At 52.5% G+C, this 25,198-nt stretch overlaps 1 protein-coding gene across 10 annotated transcripts in view; it reads right to left on the bottom strand.

Annotated features, from left to right (window-relative positions):
• Positions 1-471: 471 nt before the first annotated feature.
• The window catches only part of TLE3 (TLE family member 3, transcriptional corepressor), a 45,949-nt gene continuing 21,222 nt past the window's right edge, over positions 472-25,198 (bottom strand). For 3 of the 10 annotated variants that reach the window (XM_080660939.1, XM_080660944.1, XM_080660940.1), the window contains exons 7-20: positions 16,072-16,276; positions 14,520-14,536; positions 10,939-11,058; positions 10,062-10,112; positions 9,252-9,404; positions 8,616-8,757; positions 7,943-8,142; positions 7,083-7,159; positions 6,064-6,313; positions 5,472-5,719; positions 4,930-5,077; positions 4,032-4,182; positions 3,095-3,171; positions 472-2,406 (exon numbers count right to left, since the gene is read on the bottom strand). In XM_080660939.1, coding sequence (XP_080517065.1) covers positions 2,299-2,406; positions 3,095-3,171; positions 4,032-4,182; positions 4,930-5,077; positions 5,472-5,719; positions 6,064-6,313; positions 7,083-7,159; positions 7,943-8,142; positions 8,616-8,757; positions 9,252-9,404; positions 10,062-10,112; positions 10,939-11,058; positions 14,520-14,536; positions 16,072-16,276 — 1,947 coding nt within the window. In that variant the 3' untranslated portion in view covers positions 472-2,298. The remainder of the gene's footprint in view (positions 2,407-3,094; positions 3,172-4,031; positions 4,183-4,929; positions 5,078-5,471; positions 5,720-6,063; positions 6,314-7,082; positions 7,160-7,942; positions 8,143-8,615; positions 8,758-9,251; positions 9,405-10,061; positions 10,113-10,938; positions 11,059-14,519; positions 14,537-16,071; positions 16,277-25,198) is intronic. The other 7 variants (XM_080660942.1, XM_080660946.1, XM_080660941.1 and 4 more) reach the window with 4 other exon arrangements.

Below are 25,198 nucleotides of genomic sequence, written 5' to 3'. Positions count from 1 at the left end.
GGACAGGCAGCGGCACCCGGCGGGCCGGATAAATGTCCTCGGCGGGCTGCATGTGGCCCACGGGCCGTAGTTTAAGGACGCCTGGTCTAGATGTTCATGGACACTCTGCAATTTCAATTGCAGTTCATATTTTTTCCAGTTTTGCACTGGCAGCTATAGAAGACTTTGGTGTAACCTACTATAGCCTTCCCCTCAGGGAACTTTGTCCTGCCCACTTACCTGCAGGAAATCCCTGCTCCCACCCCATTCCCTGGGGCTTAGACTGGGAGGCGGGGGGATGTATGGTAAAAGCACCCTCCTTCACCAGCCTGCACAATCAGCGTGGGGACTTTGAAATAAGAGCTCATGTTTACAATGACAAAGGCAATCACCCAGGATTCAAACTTGAGGGTGACAGTGGCCCAGGTTCTCTTCTGACAAACTGTGTGTGTGTAGAGAGGTTGGGGGGCAATTAAAACGCAACAATAAAGCCAACCTTTAAATAGTAACTTTTAAAAATATAAAAACAGCTCATTACAATTACTTTTCATTTTCTTCTTTCTTCAGAAATCAACTTCTACCCTCACCCTCCCTGTGGCTACAGCCTTAACAACAGTGGCAGATGAACATCTGAGACAGAGACAAAGAGAGAGACAGACAGAGAGACAGAGAGAAAGACAGACAGAGAGAGAGACAGATAGATTCTGGCCACCACTCCCCCAACCTCAGAAAGGTAATGGGTGCCTGGCCAGCCTCCGTGGCCTCCTCATCACGTCAGGGGGGCTGCTGGCCCAGAAGCAAGATAACTGAATACGGGCAGTTTTCACCAGAGCTCCTCCTTCCTTCTCACCAGACAGAATCACACATTATAAAATAAGCCATAAAATTGCAGTATAAAAATTATCTTCCATACACTTACATCCATGGAGAGGACTCAAAGGGCCTTTAGCTTTTCCTTAAAAGAAGGAAAAAAACAAGAAAAAAAACAGCCTAACTCCTTGGAACATTTTGGTACCAAAAAGTGTTACTTGCAGGAGACAGTATTCTACTTGGAACCTGTTCGGGCTCAAGAGACTGAAAGCTGCAAAAGTCACCAGTGTGCCAGGACATTGGTGCCCCACCCACCTCCTAGTGTCCTCAGCCCCCGCAGCCCTGCCAGACTCCATCCTGCACCTTGGGGGCGAGGGAGGGAGGGGTCACAGGCAGGAAAGGGGAGAAGGCATTTTATAAAAGGACGTCACTTCTAACTCTTTATTCAAATTAAAAAAAAAAAGCACCCACATCAGTTGCTGTTTTTCTCTGGTAGCTCCCTGAGCTGAGTTGCTATGCTTTCCTCTAACTTTCTGTCCTTTTTAGGTTTTGTCTGCAGATTAAGAAGGGCTGGAGAGGGAGTTCCTCTGAACTCCATTTCCCAACATGACCAACTGTGCACCAAAGAGATGGAGGCAGGGAGAGTGAGTGAGCTAGTCAGAGCCCTGAGAGGGTGACAGGAGGCAGGCAGCGCGGGCGGCCACAGAAAAATATGACAGGCGCTGTGCCCTCAGCCCCGGCCGGGCCCGCCTCAGGCACTGTCTGTCCTCTGTGTGGTGTGGTCTTGACCCTCCTGGGACCATCCCAAGGCCACCTGGAGGCACCCTCATTCCAAGGGACCCGACTGGTCAGTCTGGTTACCAGCTGCAGGTCCCTTTCTCCACCCCAGGATTTCTCTCCCCATTCCTCCCCCTCCCTGACTCCCCTCCCAGGCGGGAACTGGGAACTTCTGTTAAAAAGAAAACACAAAACACCACCACCATGAGTGGATTACAAATACAGCAGGCGAAATACACGGCTAGCATTTCTGGTGAGAAGGAGCCTCCTTCCCCACTGACCAGTCCGAGATAGGAGTCTGTTATTTACATTTTTCACAAGTCTTGTGCGCTGCACAAGCGGGAAAATAAGATCCCCATCCCTGGCACAGGTATGTGGTCCACTCCAGTGTCCCCAACCCAGGGCAGGGGACGGGTCAAAAGAAAGGGGAAGGAAAGATAGAGATTCACAAGGGTGTCTTTGGGGAGCTGGAGCCAGGAGCCTCCACATAAATCTATTAGTAGCATCTGCCAGCACGGTGAAGGGGAAGAGGAGAGAAATCCATTGGAGTCCGTGAGACACGTCACCTCGGCCCAGAGTCGCACAGTGCCGGCGCCCGCCCAGCCTGCCACAGCGCAGCGGAACGCTCGGCTGCTCCCGGGCCTCGCCATCCTGGGGGGCCCGCACCAGGATCTCCCTGTCACAGCTGAGTCTGTTTCTCCCAGAGTTTGACAGCCCTGTTAGAGTTCTTGTTTAGTAGATGACCTCATAAACCGTGGCCTTCTTGTCACCAGAGCCTGTTACAATATATTTGTCATCCGCCGAAATGTCACAACTCAAGACAGACGAGGATTCCTTAGACTGGAGGAGGAGAGGCAGGAAGGTGCAGGACGAAAAAAAAGACAGGAGTCACTTTAGCTCTGCACCACTTCAGTGCTCCAAATTAAATCGCCCTCCCCTGCCTGGAGCTCCCACCTGCAGTGCACACAGCATGCCCTCAAAGGCAGCCCAGGGTGTGCTTCCAGGGAGAGATGCCCTTCCACGGGCTTGTAGCCACTGCAGTGCCCACGGGGATCTTAGGTGTCGGGCCCCAGATCTTGAAGAATCATAAAAAGCCTCCTCCCTCTCCCACCTCTTTCTGGATCTTTTTCCTCCTGCCCTACCTCTCTCCTTACATTGAAATGTTGAGATGAAATTTGACCTTACTTGAATATCAGGTAACACTGCTCTGAAAAAAGCTGCCGTGTGCTCCACTGCCTCACACACCCCCTGAGAGCTCAGCGCACGGGCCAGAGCCAAGACCATGTTTTCTCTCTGCTTGGCTCTGGAAATCCTACAAGAGCCCCTGCCTAAAAGCCCTCACCCTGAGGGGCCAGATGCCATTAGCAGCAGAGAGAGTCCTGCTGATGTGGCCAAGCCATTTGGGACCCCATCAGGGAGGGGCTGGAAGATGGTCCTGCTTTGGCTCCCACCATCCCCACCCCCATCACCACAGCCTGGCCCTGACTCTGGGCAGAACCAAGAGGGGCACTTGAATGGCAGGTGGTACCTGGAATATGCTGGCTCCATATGGTGTCCTCCAGGCGTTAAGAAGGTTATCTTTCCCAGTGCTCACAAACCACTTGCCTGCAGGTGAGAGGAAAAGACCGTCAGGTTGTGTGTGACCTGCTGCCCTCTAAAGTTAAGACCTACCCCAGATGTGGTGGCTGCCATGGAAACATGGTGTGAACCACTAACCAGTGCTTAGCTGACTTTCTGCTTTCAAGGGGCAGATACATAACAGACACATGGACACCCAAAGAATGCTTTTCTTTGCAATCAAGGTGGAGGGGTGGGCAGGGCTGATGAGAAAAGGTAGGGTTTGCACAAAATGGGAGCAATGACACTCTCCCAAAACATTTTTTTAAAGCCACCAGGGTAGACTGATCCTTCTCATTTCTATTGGAAGATAGCAGGAGGTGTTGCAAAATGGCAAAGCCCTGAGTCTGCAGACCCAGCTGGGACAGAGGTCAGCGGGTGCCCTTACTCTGCCAGGGCACTGCCAGCATGAACATACTGTGCCCTCCAAAGCCATGTGGTGGGCGCCATGCCAATCCCAGGCCAGAGTAAGATGCATCTGAATCAGAGAGGATGAGATGTGTCCCAGGCTGCACAGCTAGTTAGTGGAGAAGCTGACATTCCAATCCAGGGCTCTGAGCCGTCAGAGGCTGCAGTCTTCACCCCCTGGAAGAACTGCCTAGAGGAAATGCCCACAGGGCTGGGAGCACTGTTCCACTGCCCCAGGCCAGCAGTGACTGGCTCTGGCCTGGCGTCCAGAGAGCTCAGTACCCTGTGGCAGTATATTCATCTGAGGGACAAGGATGGGGAGACACTGGTTGGGATCAGGAGGCCTGGCTCCCATCAGGGCTCTGTTCCTAAGCTTTGGGCCCCTCATCTATACACAGAAGACAGGCCAAGCTGCCAGGACCCTGCTTCCCAGGGCTCACCACAGTAGGCGAACTTGAGGGAGAGCACGCAGCTCTCGTGCAGGTGCAGCTGGTACTTGTCCGGCTTGGTGTGGTGCAACACCTCCACATTGCTGCTCTCCATGCCCACGGCCAGCCATTCCCCAGTGGGGCAATAACCCAGCGAGAAGATCTGCAGGGGAGGGACCAGATGAGCTCAGCCTCGCTACCCTCCAGATCCCACCACTCATTCCCCATCACCTCTCCACCTGCCCTTTGCAAAGCCAAGCCTTCCTCTCCCTCAGCCCAATAGCCCAGGAGTATGGGATGTCATTTTTCATCCCCATTTTATAGGTGAGGAGGTTGAGTCTTAGAGAGGTTGCTGACTCCAGATAGTAAGTGGGAGAGCTAGGATTCAAACTCAGAGGTGGTACAGAACTTTTGCTTTCAAAAAGTTACTCTCTGTGACTTCTGCCTTTCCTTAAGAAAAAAGTGAGCAAATAAAACACTAAAACATTAAATATGTATGGCTAAAAATATTAGAATGAGTAATAAAAAAACAACAAAAAATCATAATACCTAGTATCTACAGAATGCTTCCTATGAGCCAGGCTAATGGCTAAGGCTTTTAGAGGGACCATTCCAAGTACTCATACTAGATCTAGGAGGTAGCTACTATTATTCTCATCCCAGAAATGAGAAAACTGAGGCCAAAGTGCTCAACAGTGGAGGAGCTGGGAATCAAATCTAAGCAGTTGGGTCAAGTGTGGCCATTTCAAGGCCTTGCCAATTCTATTTCATAGCTGCTTCCTCCAGGAAGCCTTCTCAGATAGCTCAGATTCGTCATTTGCAATGGCCACCCGTAAGGGCCCCTTCATCCCCTGACCGGGCCCACTAGGCTGGAATAAGCTGCTCTCGGGGAGGGGAGAGGGGTGCTCACCTGAGAGGTGAAGTCATGCTGCTGCAGCTGCCGGCCCTCCCGCAGGTCCCAGGAGCGCACGGTGTTGTCCAGCCCCCCAGTCCACAGTTTGGTGCCGTCGTGGGAAATGTCTATGCAGCTGGCCCCATCTGTGTGGCCCTGGAACTGCCTATAAAGGCCAAGCAGGGAGGAGTGAACCCGGGGAACCACTGAATACCAGCTGGCAGCCTCTGAGCAGAAGAGGAAACTGAGGCCTAGAAAGGGTATACATGTGCCCATGGTCCCTTAGTGAGCTTATAGCAGAGCCAGGCCCCTCCCCCACTCAAGGGTCATGTCCAGGGGCAGGTATATAACACAGGAATCTCCCTAGGTGGACACTCTGTGTCTCCTCAATGTGCATTCTTAATCCCTCTCCTTACCCCACACGTCATACGCAAGCCGTATGGTAATGTGACAAACAAGGATGGCCAAGGTGTACTGAGAGCTGGCTCTGAGCCAGCTCCAAGCAAGGTACTGAGACACAGGGCTAGGTGACTTGCACGAGGTCCCTCCCACAGCCGCACCTGACGAGCGTCTGGTTGTGCAGGTCCCACACAGCAATGTTCCCATCGCTGCAGCAGGAAAAGCAGACTTTGGCATCAGGGCTGATGGCCAGGGCATAGCAGGCAGGGGCGGAGGATGTCAGCTCGGCCTTGATGCGGGGTGTGGGTGAGGCCAGGTCCCAGATGGTGAGCGTGCTGGCCTCGCCGCCCACAATGAGCGTGCGCCCGTCAGGGAGCAGCTTGCAGGAGCGGATGTAGTTGTCCCTGTTCTGGAGGAAGCAAGGGCAGTGTTCAGCACTGCCCACCTCCTTTCCCAGGGACAAGGAGTCACAGCCAGCACCTCCGGGCACCCCTGCCACCCCTGCTCACATCCCACCCTTGTTTCTGGCAGCTGCCAGGCCATTTGCACTGCTCATTCACAACCCTTCAATCTTTCACGCATTTTTTTACACACCCCAGGTCATTATCATCTCTACCTAGACAGTAAAACCATGGATCAGGGAAGTTAGCCAGCTTGCCCAAAGTCACCCAGCCAATACAGGGCTCAGCCAGGTCAACAGGGCTCCCCGCTCTCCCATGCCAGTTAGAGATGCCCACAGCCCAGAATTCTCACCAGGCAGTCCAGCTGGGAGATGGGGCTCTTGCTGCCTGGTTGGCTGATGTCCCAGATCTTCACACAACCCTTGCCACCTGTGTAGACGTGCCGCGTGGGGTTGCTGATGGTCACGGCACACACCACCTCCCCGTGGCTGAGCGTGTTGATCTGCCGGGCGTGCCTGGGGATGCCGGGGCCTGCCAGGGCATCGTGGGGAAAGGGCACAGGCTGCATCTGCCCATCAGCACTCACATGGAAAGAGTAGGCTCTGAAAGGGCAAGAACTGTCACTTCTGCTGTCCCCCGTCCTCTCCCAGTCTCCCAGGTCCTGCCCAGTTCCACTGGAACCACCCCAACTGGCCTCACTGCCTCCAGATGCCCCCCAAATCTTAGGAAACCAGGTAACCCCAACCTTCTTGTCCAGGCTCCACCAGGGTGGGAACTGCTTAATATTCCAGCCTTGACTCTGCACCTGCTTACACATCCTTGCTCCAAACCCCACCTGTGCCTTGGAATGGCCTCTCACACCATCTGTGACATCCCTAAAACACTGCCCACCCCTAAAAACCCCAGCAGAATGCCACCCCCTCCTTCAGGAGCCAGTGGTATTGGGGGAGGGGGATCTGTTTACATCCTCAAATAAATAGGAGAGTATACATCAGAGACAGTGTGTGAGCCAGTGCGGGCTGCCTGCTGTTTCAGGCTACTGGGGATGCCAGCTGGGTGTTTCAAACAAGTAGAACCCAAAGGAGCCCCCAGGCTAACCGTGTCCTTTTGTTAGAAGGCCCTGATGTCTGCCATATCCCTGCTCTCCCAGATCCCAGTGAGCATACCTCGAACCCCTCAGTTCCCCTTGTAGAGGGAACCCTGAGCTGATCAGGAGTATGGGGACAGGCTGCTAATTCCTGGGGTTGTAGCCTGGCCTAGAAGAACCTCTAAAGGGCAGGCTAACACCTTCTCAAGGGAGGTCCACCAGGGCAGCGGGGTGCTCTCCCCTGCCCTCCCCAGAAGCATGCAGTAAGCGCAGCCAGAGCTTACGGTTTTCCACCAGGAATGGAGGCGAGGCTTGAGGGCAGGCCTGTGGCCCGCATTGGGGGGTGAGGGTCAAAACCAACCTGTAAGGCAAGACAAGGCCAGCCCTTAGTGAGGGATACACCATATATCCCCCCACCCTGGCCTCCTCCTCCTCTGCTTCCTGGGTCCTGCCTGCACATCACTGCTTCAGAACCCGGGAGACAGACAAGCAGAGCAGAGCCCAGGAGGGCCAGCGCCTCACCCAGGACAATGGCAGGGAAGGGATGATAGTCCAGATCTCCCAACGCTGACCCAGCATCCTCCCCACCTCCCTGTTCCCCCTACCCCAACAGGCAGTGGCCTCTGCCCCACTTCAGTCCCCCCACAGTGTCTCAGTGGGCTTTCATGTACAGAGGAGGCCCCCGCAGGTATAGGAGGTAAAGACAGAAACTGTCTCCTGAAAAAAGACCCCTCTCTCTACCAACCGAATCCAAACTGCTCATCAACACGAACAGACAATTCTTGGTGTCATATGCAGCCCCATTTGCCAACCCCCTGCTCCCTGCAAGTCATTTGACTCATCTTGGGATCCCATCCCATGGAGCCCAGAAAGACAGGGATCAGCCCCATTTCCCAGCTGAAAGGGCAGGCAGGGAGGCTGCATCATGTGAGGGAACATGGCAGCTGGTGGGCAAGCAGGGGTGGATCTGCGGCTGCTGATCCCCAAAGGCATTGTTTTCTTCTTTCTAATGAGCACTGTACCCCAAAGGCAGCTAGCTGTCTGGTCGTGAGACCCTTCTGGTATGCAGGAAGTGCCCCCCTAATCCTCACCAGCTCCCCACTCTTTGCTAGTCCCAAAAAAAGGAGCCAAAAAGTCTACGTACAGCTCCAAAGCTCACCATTGGCGATCGGCCATAGGCGGCAGCAGCGGCTGCAGCGGCCGCACTCATCTGGGGCGGGATGTTGTGGAGGCTGGCGTAGGCACTGGGGCTAGTGAGGGAGCCATTCATCTCGTGGTGGCTCATCATGGCAAAGGGCGCTGCGTAGGAGCTGGTAATGGAGATGGGCGTGCGCAGGGCCGAAGCTGCAAGGAGGCAGGCATCAGTGGGAAGTGGCTGTCAAGGGGAGGGGGCTCCACCCAGCAGCGATCCTGCCAGCACCCTAGAGCTGCCTGCCCCGACAGTCCTCTCAGAGGAACCCACCTCACTGGCTCCCACCTGCATAGCTTAAGAAGATTCCCACCCTTTTTTATAGAGCAGGTCACGGAAGCTAAAAAGGGGGTTGTTCAGAGCCTCACAGAGGAGAGGCAGGAGCAAACCATGGGTGTCCCAACCTGTCTGAAGTCCCCTGCCCAGTGGCCCAAGTAAGCCCCACATCAGTGTTGAAGCACCAGTTTGTCTCCTCCTGAAACCTGACCATGAAGCCCCCCAAAGGCAGGCCCTGGAGAGCCTCAGCTCCAACACACTCTCTGGTGCTCTGGCCCATCTGTGCAGCTCCAGCTCTGGCCTGGCAGACCCCTCCCCTCAACCACAGGTATCCCAGCCCTGTCATGCCTACCCATTATACCTATCGGGTCCATGCCCGGAGGTTTGCCTGGCATCGACCGGAGCCCTGGGGTCGTGCTAGTGCCTGGAGTTGGGGCATCATTCCTCGGGGTTGGTGTGTTGGACTTGAGCCCAGGAGTGGAGGATTTGTCATTCTAAAAAGGGAAGATGCAGAGACCCAGGGAAACCATGAAGCTCTTTACATTCAGATCCCCAAAGGCATTGTTTTCTTCTTTCTAATGAGCACTGTATCCCAAAGGCAGCTAGCTGTCTGGTCGTGAGACCCTTCTGGTATGCAGGAAGTGCCCCCCTAATCCTCACCAGCTTCCCCTTGGAGCCACAGTGCCTAGTGCTGGTCACCACATGAAGCATGGGGACAGCCCCCACCCCAGTTTTGAATCTTCTGCCCAACAGCCACTCATTCTTGCCCAACCTTGTTCAGCAGAGACCAAGGTGACTTGCCCACTTTGTAGATGCAGCAACCAAGGCTTAGAAACATTAAGTAGCTGGCACAGGTCAAGTAGTAAAACCGGCATTTGAACCTGGGCCAAAGCCCAACCCGTTTGTTTTACTCCATCCCTCTGCCTCTTTTCCAGACGTTTCCCCTCCACCCCGACCCTCCACAGCACCAAGGGCAAACCCCACATACATGACCAAGGTCTTTGGTCTTGGAGGAAGGTGTGCTGCTGGAAGAGGCCACCGAGGCGGGGCTGGTGGGGGCATCCTTTTTCAGGCCACGGGCTTTGTCCAGCCCATTTTCAGGAGGGGAGTGTGCTGGGCTGACCCGGGGTGTTGCTGGGTCCTAAAAACACAAGTGATGCAAAACTGTACTCAAAGCAACAACCAGCCTAGACTCCTTCCTGCTCTGAGATGGAAGGGAGTGGGCATGGGTGATAGGAAAAGGAGCTTGGATGAGAGACTGGGGACCCCAAAGTGGGGGTAACTAGTTCTTAATTATCTAGTCTGACCCCTTTGACTCCCAGATGGGGAGACTGGGGTCTGGGGGATGGGGTGACCTGCCCAAAATCACACACACTTCAGGACTCAGATCTGGGCAGCTGGGCCTTTTGGCCTTGGGTGGATCTGCTCCAGCTCCTCCTTCCGGCTGAGGCTGACCCAGGAATCACAACCCCACCTCCAGACCCCAGGGTGGTGGGCAGAATATAGCTGAACTGGAGGACATGAGGAACTGGCCCTGGCCCTAATCTGGGGTCTCTGGGGGTTTCTGTGAGGACCTGTCCTAGGAAACCCACAGTGCCCATGAAGGCCCAGCCACCACATAGCAAAGCCCTGCTCTGCTCCTCCCCACCAGCCTGATGCCCCAACTTCAGAGGCCTCCTCGGGCTCCACAGGCTGCCAGTCTGTTAGCACAGTAGCTGGGACACAGAGCGCCCACCAGGCAGGAACACTCTCACACCCCCAAGCCGAGAGCCGCCCTGCAGTCTGGGCCTGCCCTTACCTCATTGGAAACATCCACCACTAGATCATCACTCTTGTCCCCATCACTGTCCTGCAACCAAGACAGAAGCCAGTAAGAGGCCACGCCCTCCCCACCCCACACTGAGCATGCACCATCCCCACCGTGCTTCCACCAGCCGGATCTGAACCCAGGCCAACCCGAAATCCACCAAAGGCGGCCCTCCTCCCTCACTGTGTCCTAGCCCGGCCCCCAGCCCTGGGGTCACTCTGCTCCCACACCCACTGGCAGCCACACCAACAGCTGGCCCGTTATATTTCTAAGTCCCTTTAACTTGTCTCTTTGAAGCCAGACACTACTTTCCAGTGGGTTTATATCTGCCATCATTCACAAGGAAGTGAACTGGTCTCACTTCACCATTTCCACATTCTGTGTGGGAGGGAAGATGAGCCACAGCGCCCAGAAATGCAGCTGAGGCTTCGGCTGTGCAACGTGTCCAAAGCCACAGAGCAGCCAAGAGGCTGAAGAAGGCTTGGCGCAAGACCACCAGGTCCCTGCATAGCATCGTCCTTCCCTCTGTGTCAGCTCTCACCCCTGCACACTGCACAGCCTGCACAGCAGATACCACGACCAGGCTGTAGGGTCAAACTGTGGGGCAACACAGATGGGCACGCCAGGAGGGCCACGATGGCAGCCGGGGTTGTTGGCCTGTCCCTGAGAGATGCCCTCAGTTCTCCCCAGACCCCGCCACCCTCCGCCCACCTCCCCCAGGTCACCACCTATCCTTGGTGAAACCCTCTCCTGCCCCTGGCCCCACTTATGTCTTTCTGACTAACCCACAACAGGTCCTGTGGGTTCTCCCACACCCCAGCCTGCCCACCACAAAGCCCAGCAGGGCCCACCAAACCCTCAGACATACGTATCGGCTCAGGCTGTCCTTTTCCTCGGCCTTCCGCTTCTTGGCTTCCATACTGTAGTCTGCAGAGCCCCGGTGCTTCTCACTGGCCCGCAGGCTTTCCGAGGGTGACACTGAGTTGTTCTGGAAGCAGGAAGGAGGTTCAGTGTGATCATTTCATGCACATAGTCATAGCTAAGTGCGCTAACTCAGGTGAGTGGAAGTGTCCTTCGTGTCCTGCAGGTCCCAGCTGCATCGGCCCCTCACCAGGAAAGCCTTCCTGACTCCACAGACTAGGTCCCCCTGAGAGGGGCTCTGGGAGCATCACAATTCGTTTTTGTTGCAGAGTCGCTGCTACTGAGTAATTAATTAACCTTGCAATGAGCCTTATGCCCTCTGGCCTATGAGACTGCGCGCCCCTTCAGGGCGGCAGTCCCACCTGCCTCCTTCACCCCATCTCATGCCTGTCACACGTATTTTTCCAAGAAGGAATAAAGAAAATTTGCACCGAGTCCTGAAAGATGGATCTGAGCCAACAAATTGGAACCATATGCAAATCTTCATCTGCTGACCCGACAGGAATGACTGCTGCCAACATGCTTTCTAAGTGGAAGTGCGGCTTTAGAGAAATACCAGGATAACAAAGAAACAGAAATGCAGCGCCGTCTTCCCTCCGAAAGATGGTAAAAGAGCGTAAGGGAGGCGGCAGTCCTCCCTGTTCCTGTCACAATGGGAAAGAAATGGGAAGCGTGCCCAAGGCCCGCTGACAGGAGGCAACGTGAAGGAAAGCCAAGTTCCTCCAGCCTAGACCTAATGCATTCTCCCTTCAAATATAAAGCAAGTAGGGACAAGACCACTTTGGAACTCGAGGCCTGGGGATGGCAAAGATGGGCCTATGGCTGAGGCAGCAGCACCTTGCAGGCAGCCTAGAAACAATGCTGTCCTGAAGGTGAGAGCACCACCCACAGAGGAGGACCTGTGGACTCCCCATGGTGTTGGCAGCAGGAATGGCACCATGTGGCTGTCAGCACCAGGCTGGGATGTAGGGAGGGGCACCTGCCAGCAAACCTCTGTGCCCAGAGAATAAAGTCAGAACCAATGTCACCCTTGGGGGGGCTTGTTGTGTTTACCCTGGTCTAAGAGCCAAATCCCTAACCTTCCCTCACTTTCTCATTATCCACCCCTGTTCTGAGTACCCACCATGCAAGGGATAGGGGGGTGCCCAGGATGGAGGAAGAAGCTGCCTTCCGGGAGCTTCCAGTCCAGCCAGAGAGAAGGGAAAGGCCAAGCCATCAACATCGCCACGCAGAGCAGAGGTGTGTGACAAGGACACTTGGGGACGCAGAGGGGCATCTGTACACAAGAGGGCATCAAAGAGCAGGTGGGATGAGCCCACACCTCCCTTTTCCCACTTTCCTGGGGGTTAGTGCCGGCGTTTGGGGGAGCAGTGTGGAAACCAGCTGCAAACTTAATTTCCTTTGCTAAGCCGGTTTCTGGGCATCCCTTCCCTGCCAAGTTTCTGCCTGAAGCAAATTAAAATGGCAGAATTATCAAGCCTTGAAGAAAAAAATGGAAGTTATAATGGAACTGCAGTTCAACCTTCCCCCCCACAGCCCTGCGAGTGACGTCGATGTGCGCACAGCCGCAATTCAATTAGCTGCTGCAAGCCTGGCAGAAAAATCACCATCATTTCACTTCCCTTCCTCCAACGGTGGCCGCCCCATGCTAAGCAGAAATGCTTCCAGGCCCTGTCCTCACTGGCGGGCAGGGAGGAGGGGGCGTGTGGCAGCTCATGTTTCTCTTTGCGCCCCAGAGCGCAGCTCAGAGCACAGCGAGCTCTTTCTTCTCATGCAGTCAGGCTGAAAACCCTGCTGCTACCGGAGAGTCATGTCAGGCATTTAGCGGCATCGATCCAGCCCGCCTCTGGCTGGCAGGCAGCCAAAAAACTAAGTATTTTTTATTGCTTCGGCTAGGCAAGGAAATATGAATGAAGCTACCTCTAATTGGACTCTAGACTAACCCCTCTGGGACAGCTTCCAGCCCATCCAGCCATCCCCCCTCCCACTCCGACACAGCCTTGTCCTTCCGTCCGTGGGCCACATCTGTTGACAACCTGGTTTCCAAAGGGCTGATTGCTTCAGTCTATACCCCCTCCAACACCATCACCACATGCACACAGCCCTACTGCCTCTCCCAAGCTTCCCATCCCACCCCCAGATGGCATCTTGACTCATTCCCACTGGACTCTCCAGGGGCCCAAGCCTGCCTCCCTGATCTGTAAGTCTGATGTGCATGGATATGGGAGAGTGACATGGAGTGAAGAGCTTAGCTCCTGAGGGTTCCCTGGGGGTTTCTTGTAGCAGAGAGCTTTCATAAACTGGGGCACAAAGCCAAGAGCAAATAGCAATGAGGATGAGGGCAATGCGAAGACAGGGAGGGTTTTGGGCTTCAATGACCCATTTTGTTCTGCAATAGGTCCATTAACCAGGTCAGGTCTGGGACGCTGGGTTCTGTTCTGAGGGGTGGGGTCTTCCTAACTAAGCTGAGAGGCTGGCTGGGCAGGAAGATGCCCATGTTAGAGATAAAGAAACCAAGACTGGGAGAGGCCAAGAGAGTCAACCAGTGTCCCATGAAGCCAGGACCAGACCTAAGCCTTGAGGGATCCAGTCTCAGCCTTCTCCTATCGAGGCAAGCCACCTCTCCAAAACGCCACCTTCTGAGAACCAACACTAAAGCCAACAAAATGAATTTTCAACTTCAGTTATTCCTTTCTTATATAGTGAGCCCCTCCCGGGCCCCCATGTGGATCTGGATTTCTGAGCACGTGGGCCAGTCCAAAGGGGACATGAGCACTGCTGCTCAGAGGGCTCACACTCAGCCTGGGAGTGGCTGCGAAGGGGAGGTTAGTTAACTGCCTGACCTTCCAAGTCCTACTTAACACAAGGCAATAACCAAAGCCATCCCAGCAGATTAGATGGCCCCGGATACAAGGACAGCGATGAGGAACAAAATGCCTTTGCTAATCGCTGGAGGATTTTTTTTATCCGGACTCCACTGTGCTTATTCAGAAGGCTTATTCACTTGAAACAGAACCTCTGAGCCTCAGTGTGATCAGAAAGATTTACAACAAATCTCAGAGCTGGCAGATGCGCAGGCAGCCTGGCCTTAATGCTCACTTCCTAGCACTTTCTTAAACCCAGAACAGAGAGAAACCTCAGAAAATGAGGAGGCAGGATCATATGGGGGCAGCCAACCCGGGGAGTGGGGAAGCACCCCACCCAGGATGTGGGACACCTAGGTCCTAAGCCCTGGTTCAGCCCAGAGACTCCACAGACCCCCTGGGAGGCCCCAGGGCCAGCCAGCAGACATCTCTGATTAACCACTTCTCCTGTAAAGGGAGTTAGAGCTCGTTTAGCCAGAGCTCTTTATTTGACAAATGATGGACCAAAAGCCTGGAGATGAAGGCTTCCCCAACTGAAGGTCACTCTCAACAGGTGACAACTCCCATTTCCTGACGACACTCCCACCCGACCATCAGAAAAGCACCTGGTGCCCTCCTCCCACCCCCAAACACACCCAATTGGCTCCAGAGTGCTGACACTTACCGCACTGGATTCTCTCTCTTTGGGGACCGAAGGCCAGGACAGGAGGAGGGTCAGGGCCCCAAAACAAAAAAGAAAGAAAAAAGGTCAGTCTCAACATTTTCAAGCAAGCAGCAGGCCTGGCCTCACTGTGGGTCAGCCAACGCAGGGCTTTACGGGACGTTTCTCAGTTTGGAAATTGCCCCGATTCTAACACTTCCCCCAGCCACCAGCCCCTGGGTGGGACGGCCTTCGTGGCCCGGCTCTCCCAGACATACCAAGGAGAACACCAAGGCTACTTGTCAGCAATTTTTAAGACATAAGCTTGGGAAAGATCATGCTATGGAAAATATCCATAGGACCTGGTATTGAGAACATTATTATTTTTTTTTTAAAGAAATTGTGAGAATGGTGTTGTTTGTTGTTTAATTAACACCATTCTCCGTCTCTTTGCCAGAAGCCCCTGGAAGCGGAAGCTTCGGATTACTGAACCAGTCAGGCACGAGCACCCTAACTGGCCGGCCTGCTGTGGGGAGGCCCTCTTCCTCCGCAGAGTACCATCTTACTGCAGGGCAGGGATGTAAGCCTCTGGCTCCCACAGCCTGGTGCCACCCTGAGGCCCCAGCCTGGGCAGGATGATGACACTCCAGGCCCCTAGTGCCCAAGAATGTGGTGCCCAGGGGCTCAGAAGGTGCAGCCGTGTGCCTTGGCAAATATCTAAGGGCAAATGAAATCATCCCACTGAAGACTTTTGAATTTACACGATGTTATATGTCAATTATATCTCGATAAACCTCGGAAAACCACCTAAGGGCAGAGCACACAAGGTGGCAGTTTTTGAAAAGGGTCTTCCAGGAGGCCGGGCCCCTTCCTTTCCCATTCAAACTGAGTCCTCCTGAGGCCTACTCCGTGCAGCTTCCTGGATCCTGATGTAAGGGCCCAGGGAAGGGTGGGGGCAGGTCCTCATTGCAAGTCTTCCCAAGCACCTCCCTGCAGTAGTGTGGTGGCTACCTCTGCCTACAGACAGTCAACTCACAAGTCTTTACGTGAGTGCTTGACTGTGTGCTATTTCCAAGGTACCTGCGTGGGTGAGACACACATTAAGTTCAATACCCTTGCCCTCCGAGGACTGATACTCTTGGAGGACAAAACGCTTTCCAGGGGTAGGATACAAGAGGACCGTAACAAAGGCTCAGTTCTTGGGACTCTACTTCTTAAACTCTTATGTGAATCTGAAAAAGAACCCAGCCTGAAGGCGTGGGACTGAGACCGGCCCTTAAGGCTAGGCATGGTGTCTAGGAAGATGGGAGGGGAGGATACTCTAGAATGAATGGACAAGGTGTCTTCCAAGGCAGAGAATTCTGTGTACATCAGGGATTGAGGGGATTGGAATGGGTGACGGGGATCTTGTTCCCATCCGCCAGGAATTCAAGAGACAGCTCCAAACCTTTTGCTAACTCCTGATCCTAGGGTGACAGCATTTGCTGTGTCCACTTACAGTGGGGTCTACCAGACCTCTGCCCCAGCCCAGCCCTGCCCTCTGCCCTCTGCCCCCAGCCCCAGATCTAGGCCGCACCTCTGTGATCCAGCTCATGGTGGTTCTTCTCGTCCTTCACTGTCATGTGGGCCTGGCTGCCCAGGGCTCCAAGTGCCAGCAGCCCCGAGCTGCTCCCTGTCACCGGGGGGATCCCTGAAGGCTGGAGGCCTGATGGGTGGGGTGGCAACTGGACCGGGGGGCCATGCGTGGCATGGGAGAGGTGCTGCGCCTGGAGCTGCTGTTGCTGCAATGAAGTTGGTGGTGAGCACAGCTGAGCAGAAAAGGGCAGGGGAAGCCACAGGCTTCCTTCATGTGGCAGCAGGGGGAAAAGCCCCTCAAAACCTTTGTCCCTAGCTCAGTCCACATGCTGTATTGCTAAAGGAAGTCTGTTAATGGACTGCAATTTAGATACAAGATTTATGTCTTCAAACCCTCCACCTGTCCCCCCACCCAATTCAGGATAGAACTTCTCCATGTTTAAAAGTCTAAGATAAATAAAGCATGCATTTAAAAACCAGTCATCAGGGGTCCCTCTCAGTAGAGGAGATCCATTTCTAAGCTCCCGGTAGTTCACGTTTGCTCACGCTTACATGCCTTCAACATTAGCAGCCAGCATCCCCCACCTTGAGCCCCTATGGCAGGGAAGGCTCCCTAACACCAAGGCACTCTAGGCCTGCCTTTGAGTGAGGGCTGGCTCCAGCAGCCAAGTCCAAGATCAAGAGAAGGCGAGGGCCTGTGAAATGAGAGCTAATATCACTGGACATCAGAGTGGAGAAGAGGGTAATAAGAAGAGTGGAGTCTTCCCTAACTGGGCAACTCAGTGGTTTGAGCAGTCCCGATATGCCAAGGTTGTGGGTTCGGTCCCCAGTTAGGACACATACAAGAATTAACCAAGGAATGCATAAATAAGTGGAGCAATAAATCTATGTATCTCTCTCAAATCAATAAACAACAAAGAAAACAGTGGAATCTTTAGAACCAGTGAGGATGCAAACCCCAGCTCTGGCACTTATTACCGTGTGACCTCAGGCGTGTTACTCATTAAGTGATCTCATAACAGTAGCTAACATTCACCAGAGGGCTTACAATGTCTCCCCTCTGTTCTAAAACCTTGACCTGATTAACTCAGCATTATCAACAACAGCAACGATAACAGTCCCTAGCTAAGGAGTTTGGGCCCCTGCTCCAGACACCATACCCCTTCCCAGCACTAGCCTCGGGGTCCTCTCTTTCCATCTCCCCCTCCCACACCCAAGGGATTGGCTTAGGGCAGCCTCAGGTCTCTCCCAGCAGCCAGGACAAAATGCCCTTTATCTTAACATTCCTAAGCTGGGGCCTTGGATGTGCTGGTACCCACCTGTACATACATCTTTCTTCTCAAATAGCACAAGAGGAGGGAACCAACATTAATGAATGCCTGGGCATTTCCAAATATTAACTCTGACCCTTCCAATCACCTGGCAAAGGAGGGGCTGTGCCCATTTTACAGATGAATAAATAACTAGCAAAGTCGCATCTCTAGTAAGTGGGATCTAGGCTCAAATCTATCAACCACCAACCTCATCTAGAGAATATTCTTAAGGGGGACCCAAAGCAAGAAGAGTTCTTTGCGGCTGTGGGGGGACAAAGAGCAAAAGTCTGATAAGCTTGCGTGTCAATGTTAACTGTGGCTTTGGGGCCACTGCTGACCCATGGCAAAACACAGTGAAGGCCCACAGTTCTGATTGGAGGTGAGGCTCCAAGAGGCAGTATTTGAGGTCAGAAGTTACCTACCCTGCTCTCCCACAGCTAAGCTATAAACTGCCAACCTGGCCCACCCCAAAGTTAATGGCAACCACAGCTACCACCGCACTCCTGGCCCAGAGGGCTCATTTCTCATCTCTGGGAGAAAGGGTGGGACTTGCAGCCAAGACCTGGTACGTCTGTTGCTGGGCAGTTTACAGAAGCTGCTGTTGGGCACTGATCCCAGTGTGGCCTGACCCCAGATCTGCCCCTCAAGATGCTCAAGCAGGAACCAAGTGCAAGGACCGAGGAGCTGGAGTCACAGAACCCAGTGCAGAGATCCAACCCACCAGCTGAATTCAGCTTTCTGGGACTGGAGCTTAGAGTTGAGCTCCCCCACCTTTTCTTTGTCAAGAAAATGTAATGTTTATCTAATTACAAAAGTAACACATGCTCAATATCAGAAAATATCACAAATAAGTAAAGATTTACAATTTTTTCTAAAAATCTTACTCTTCAATCCCACTCCCTAGAACAGTGGTCGGCAAACTCATGAGTCAACAGAGCCAAATATCAACAGTACGATTGAAATTTCTTTTGAGAGCCAAATTTTTTAAACTTAAACTTCTTCTAACACCACTTCTTCAAAATAGACTTGCCCAGGCCATGGTATTTTGTGGAAGAGCCACACTCAAGGGGCCAAAGAGCTGCATGTGGCTCACGAGCTGCAGTTTGCCGACCACTGCCCTAGAAAATCGACTGTTCATCCGTCTAGATTTTCCTTTATGGAAATCCATAAATTTCAAATGTATTTCTATACAAATGGGCTTTTGTTAACTTTATTGCTATACAATTGAATTTTAATTTAGAGGGTTACAAACAAATCAACATTTCCTTTTTAATGGCTGCATAGTATTCCCTGTGGTTGAAGCGTTCGACTTTTTTTTTTTTTTTTTTTTTAAATCCTCACCTGAGTATATTTTTTCCATTGAGAGACAAATCAATTAGTTGCCTCCCACATTCACCCTGACTGGGGGCCGGAGATTGAATCCTCAACCTTCCATCAGTACTCTAACCACTAAGCAAAATTGGCCAGGGCTGGACCATTCAACTTTATCTAGATGCCCAGTTTTAAAATGAGTCTCTGCTGGGGGCCCTGTGGTTTTAGACCAGTTGCTGGTAGGCCCTCCAATACTACTAGGGTTAACTATTCAGTAAAATTCCAGAGAGCAAAAATGGAGGTATTTAACCTACTCCTTACTGTGTATGGCCAATAAGATCACTGGAGGGAGAAGGGAAAGAGGGAGGATGGCTTCAAAGAAGTAGCTCTGCTGCCTGGGAACAAGGCTAACTCCTCCACTAGCAATTCCGTCTACAGAAAGAGCTTAGTGAAGATTCGTACCCATGGAAACACCCTGATTCTTACCTTACCAGGTAAGGTCTGCCCTCTGACCCAACCTCTAGGATCATCTTTCAAATGCCACCTCCTCTAGAAGCTCCCATCCTCCTGGTCAGCTTCTCCCTTCTAAGAGTTCTAACAGCTCAGACCTGAAATCAGGCAGACTAAGGTGGACAGGCAGATCTCCTTTACCAGTTGAGACCTTAGATGAGTCAGTGGACCTCTCTGAGCTCAATTTCCTCATCTGTGAAATGGGAATCAGAATGCAACTCATTTCTTCAGGTTATGCAAGGATCACATGCTTTACTACATGTAAAGGCAAAGCAGGTGCTCAGTTAATATTAGCAAAATCTATGACTGGACTGCAAATATAACTATTTCTTTCATCTTTATATGATAGTTGGCAACTTGTGGCTTCCAGAAAAACAGAGACCTTGTTTTATCCATCCCAGCACCTCAAATGTGGTGCCTGGCATGCTTGCCAAGAAAAGGTAAACACAGAGTAAGACAGCACAGTGGCTCTGTCCAAGAGTGACCATCCACTTCCCACATCCGTGCCTTCTCTCCAAGGCCCACTTAGATGCAGCTCAAACTGTTATTTGGGACAAGAAGCACCAGTGTGGCTTCCTGCTTCCTTCCCTGAAACATGAACCAGTGAACCAGCATCAGAAACTTGGAAAACAGAGGCTTGCAAAGCTGTTGTGCTTCCAAGACTGAGGGGTGGTTTCTGCCGTTAGCATGTCAAGCACAAGTGTCTCCTTTACAACTGAGGAAAGGAAACTTCCATGGTGCCATGTACTTCGCATCTTCAAGTACCGGAGCACCCCCTGCACAGCCAGGTCTCCTCTGAGCGATTTGAAGGCAGTGAAGAGTGGCCCGACAGGCTCCAGGAAACAGGAACAGAAGAGCTAGCCTCCGAGGCTTCTCCTTAGGGTGGGGGCAGATGCCAAGGGCTAGTTGGGCACAGGTCTGCTAACAACAGTCTTCGTTACAACAGACAGTGAAACAAAGTTTTCTCCCTAGTGGGGCAGGGGGAGCCAGCTGGCAATCGACGATGATCCGTGCATCTCACCACCCATGTCACAGCCCGGCCCCTCTGCAGGCAGGCAGGCAGGCAGGCAGGCAGGCAGGCAGGCAGGCAGGGCAGGCCCTGCTCAGGCTGCATTTCTACCCCCGTGACATCCCAACGTCAGAGGACAATGTGCTAAAACACAGTAACATGTGAGTGAGAGGATGGCCATATTTTCAATTGGGGAAGAAGAAATCAAGTCTATAGTCTGAGGAGGGCCCTGAGCTGATCACTTTGCAAGAGCCTGACTCCAGTTTCTACTATTCCTTCTAACTCCAGGACTTCTCCATCCATGATGTGAAAAGAAGTCAACCACCCGCCCTCTCCACTCCACCTCCAACCTCAGAAAAGGGGCTAGGAAACTGGACCAAGCCCACCCGCAAATGCTCTTCCTGCCCCTTTACCATTTCATACCAGAACACTAGCATGTCCAAGAAGGTGTCCTATGGGGCTTTTGTGTGTCCCCATCCTCCACACATGTGCCAAGTGCCTGTGCCCTGGGCTCAGGAGGTATGGCCACTTACAAGCGAGGCCACTGGGAAGACTGTTTGTAAAGTATATGTAATTGAATTATGCATATCATGCTCTATGTTTTTGTGAGCTCATTTAATGCTTCACTCCTCAGGTTCATGATATGGGCTAAACTTAGTGAAGTTCTGGTGTTTTCTAAGTGCTTCCAGGGCCATGACCCACTGAGGATGCCCACCAAAGCAAGCAGAGTCCTCACTGCATAAAAGAACACTTGTTGCCCTTCAAGGAGAGGGGAACAGCCCCAAGCCTCCACTCATTCCTTTGCTTCTCATGGCTGGTGGACCCATAGCTGGTGGGGATCACACCAACCCTTCTGATGCCCAGTTCAGAGATGGGGTCAGGGTCAGAGAGGCTAAGGAACTCTGCCAGAAACAACCAGAGCCAGGACTCAACCCCAGCATTACTTGTCTCCACCATGGCCACCTGGCTGAAAGAAACGATGTATTCTAAGGCCTACTTTCTGGCCATCCTTCTTCCTCATATAGAATTCAATCAACTGCCCAGCTGGTGTGGCTCAGGGGTTGAGCGTTGACCTATGAACCATGAGGTCATGGTTCAATTCCAAGTCAGGGCACATGCCCACATTGCGGGCTCCATCCTCAGAAGGGGGCATGTAGGAGACAGCCAGTCAATGATTCTCTCTCATCATTGATGTTTCTATCTCTCTCTCTCCCTCTCCCTTCCTCTCTGAAATCAAGAAAAATACATTTTAAAAAATTTAATCAATTGAATCCAGCTCAACAACATCCTGGAGTGAATGCAAGAACCTTAGGTATGGCTTCAACCACTCTAGTTTGTGACAAAATAGATACAAACTCCCTCTTTTTCCTCCTCACCCCCCACTTTAATAAAGTGCATATAACAGTAGGGGGTCTGTAGTAACTGGGTCCTGCCAGGCCCCGACTAGCAGAGACATCTGTCTTCCCTAGATGGACACGAGTTCCCTGTGGCCCCACAGGGGAGTAGGTGGGCTGGGCCAGCAAGCCTGAGCTCCCTGGACCAGCCCCCATCTCCTCTCCTCTCACACTAACCTGATGCTGGATCCTGGCCCTTCTCACCAGGAAAGGGAGACCCTAGAGCAGGGGTGGGGGACCTTTTTTCTGCCAAGGGCCATTTGGATATTTATAACATCATTCACAAGCCATACAAAATTAGCAACTTAAAAATTAGCCTGCTATATTTAGTCAAACATTTAATTAATTCACCCCTAATGCCTTGGCAGGGGCAGATCAAATGCTTTTGCAAGTCTTTTACAGTCTGCAGGCTGACATTCCCCACTCCTGCCCTAGAGGTATCTCGATCCACGCAGTAAGTATTCCACTAGCTACAGGTATGCCCACGCCAGACATACCTAACCTTACCTCTCACCTCTCTCTGAGCTGAGCCAAGACATAGCCCCAGAATCCTTTAACTCCATGCCCAAGAGAGCCCTAAACAACTGACTGAAGCAGGAGGCACATCAGATGAAACTTGCCTAGTTCTTCTCCATCTTTTCCCAAGTGGGGAAACTGAGGCCTGGGGGGAAGAAGAAACTTGCTCAAAGCCCTCCTAATTCCCAGACCAGGGGGCTGGGCTACGTCCCCCTCTTGAGGGGCTGGTCCACAGCACCATGGGCATACTAAGAGCCTCTTCGGACCTTCTCTTCACTGTCCTTTACGGCTGGGGACAAGACATCTACCCTCCTGCCACCAGCCTCGGCCCTCCTCGCCCCCTGCCCCGTGCCATCCTTCTCCGCCTCACTTTCTGAAGTCAGCTTAGTTTCAAGCTCACTCTCCTCTCTCCCCCCTGAGGAGGTGAGCCATCTCCTCATTGGTTTGCAGACAAGCCTGGCTCCCAGTGCAGTGGGCCTCAGCTGTCCGTAATTCCTGCCTTGTGAGGCTCTGTCAGGTGCAGCGATTAGATGGCTGCCTGCTTAATGACAGGGCGACAGCTGCATTCACTCAGACCTGCAGAAGCAATTACCTTGAAAATGGGGGTCACAGGCCCCACTCGTTGGCTTTAATTGAATTCCAATATCTGCCTGGAGCTGCCTTCACCTAATCCATGGTCGGCAAACTGGGACTCTCAAGCCACATGCGGCTCTTTGGCCCCTTGAGTGTGGCTCTTCCACAAAATGCCACGGCCTGGGCGAGTCTATTTTGAAGAAGTGGCGTTAGAAGAAGTTTAAGTTTAAAAAAATTGGCTCTCAAAAGAAATTTCAATCGTTGTAGTGTTGATATTTGGCTCTGTTGACTAATGAGTTTGCCGACCACTTCCTAACTTGTAGCTTCCTAAATACGACTTAAAGGAAGTGGAGCTAATCCAAGCAGCGCTTCTACCCCAATTTCACTCTTTTTTAGAAGTTAAAAAAAATTATTATCATAAGAGGATTTTAATTCCAAAGGGGGAAACAGAGTGGAGAGGGGACCCTACTCTGGCACTGTAGGGAAGGGAGGGCTCATCCTGAAAAGTGGGTGGGGATGAGGAGCTGGAAGAGGAGAAATTCCAGGACAGAACTCACAATGTGCTTGCCACCCGTGATCCCTTCTACCACTGTCAGCTGAGCCACGAGACGGAACTGGTCACTGAGACACAGGACACAGGATGAGGGCTGAGCCCTGGGCTGGAGTTGGCCCCTGGGCCTCTGCCTGGCTTTGCTCCTAAACAGTATGTGACCATCCCTAAATCACTTCTCTCTGAAAAACAAGGGCATTGGCTGGATAGAGCAGTGGTTCTCCACCAGGAGCCGTTCTGCCCCTCCCAGACAGACACTCGGCAATGTCTAGAGACAGTGCTGGATGTCACAATGTGGGGGGCTGCTACTGGCATCCAGTAAGTAGAGGCCAGGACTGCTGAACAACCTCCAATGCACAGGACAGCACCCCCACCAAGCACCTGGTCCCAACACTGGGTCAGATGATCCTCAAGAGACGTCAAACTTTGGTATTATGATGTTCCCCCTGGGGGTGCTGCCCCCCAAAATTCAATGGTTAAAAACACTGCTTGCTCACAGTCCCCTTTCCGAATTCCCCCATGCTCCTCGCACGTAACGGATGAGGGTCTGCTCCTCCCCCAATGCTACCAGGACCTGGTCTAACACTTCATGTCCTTTCCCAGCAGCATTCAGGAGCTGCCACGGAGCTCACACCAGGAGTACAGGACCACATAACCATAGTGGATCCCAATTGCATGAGGGAGGGTCGGGACCCACCAGCATCTCTGTCACTCAGACCTCTGCCTCCAGGCATTCCTGGCCCAGAGAGATGAGCTGGCCCACACCCTCCTTTTACAGATGCAGAAACTGAGGCTGGAAGAATAAATGAGCCCGCCCAAGGTCACACGGGAAGAGCCAGAACTAGAGCACAAGTCTCCAGGTTTCTGCCCCAAAATGAAAAGCCAAGAGTCACCATCTACCCCACCAAGCAGAAAACTCAGGGGCCTGCAGTTCCACTTTGAAATAATGACCTCAGTTAAGGAAAAAAAAGAAGAATGAAAACCAACCAGGACCCCAGAATGGCTGAAGGGCCCCTGGCCAACCAGTCCACTGTTTCCCAAGCCTGACTATCCTTCAGAATAATCCCAGATCTATGGAAAAGACTCTGTGGCGAATTCCCTGGAGTCTACATTGTTCCAAAGCCCCCTTGGGGATCCTGATCCAGCTGTCTGTGGATGGGAAGCAGTGCTCTCACCCACCTCCTGCATTTTATCACTTTAGGGACAAAAGGTGAACAGGTACACCCCAAGGGTAAGAACCTTGTCCAAAGTCACACTGAAAAGGTGTTTTTTCTCAGATGTTTACCTTAAACATCCTTAGCCTCAACCAAAGTACCAATCAAGAGAAAGATGCTATTAGCAACCAAGAACTAAAGATGCAAAGCAGTAGGGGCTGGGGAAATATCTGGCTTCCTCCTTTCACTGAGGGATCAAACCAGAAGTAGGTTCGTAAGGAGCTCTGGGATATTTTTCCCTGTTCCCTTGACCTAGGGGGGTCAGGATGACCTAGCTAGGTCCCGTAGCTAGAATTCACAAGGGCACGTGAGGAAGGTTCAGCCAGGCAGCTGAGTGCATGGGACAGCAAGGCCCAACCCCAAATTCCACAGCACGCTTCACATCAACAGTACAGCAGAGATAGTTCTGATCCCAGATGGCTAAAGAAAGGCAGACCTTTGCCAGGGAGGGGGAACAGAGCAGACAGGCCTTTGGAAGGCATGAGGAAAAGGTTGGGGACCCCATCAGTCAGCCTGGTCTTAAAGGTGATCTCAGAGCTCATCCCCCTCAATAGTAGGGAAATCAAAAGTTGAGGGAGGACAGGGATGATGAGTTTAGAGGTTGATTTGAGACATGTCTTTAATTCAGGGACTGGGGGAGCAATGAGGGATCCAACGGGGAAAGAGCTTCAAATGGACCCAAGCCTATGAAATGCTTCAGAAATGGAGTCCTGGGGCCGCCATTCTTTGAGGCCACCT

Source organism: Plecotus auritus, assembly GCF_963455305.1.
Source record: "Plecotus auritus genome assembly, chromosome: 1".
Taxonomy (NCBI): domain Eukaryota; kingdom Metazoa; phylum Chordata; class Mammalia; order Chiroptera; family Vespertilionidae; genus Plecotus; species Plecotus auritus.
This window is presented reverse-complemented; position numbering and strand designations above follow the sequence as displayed.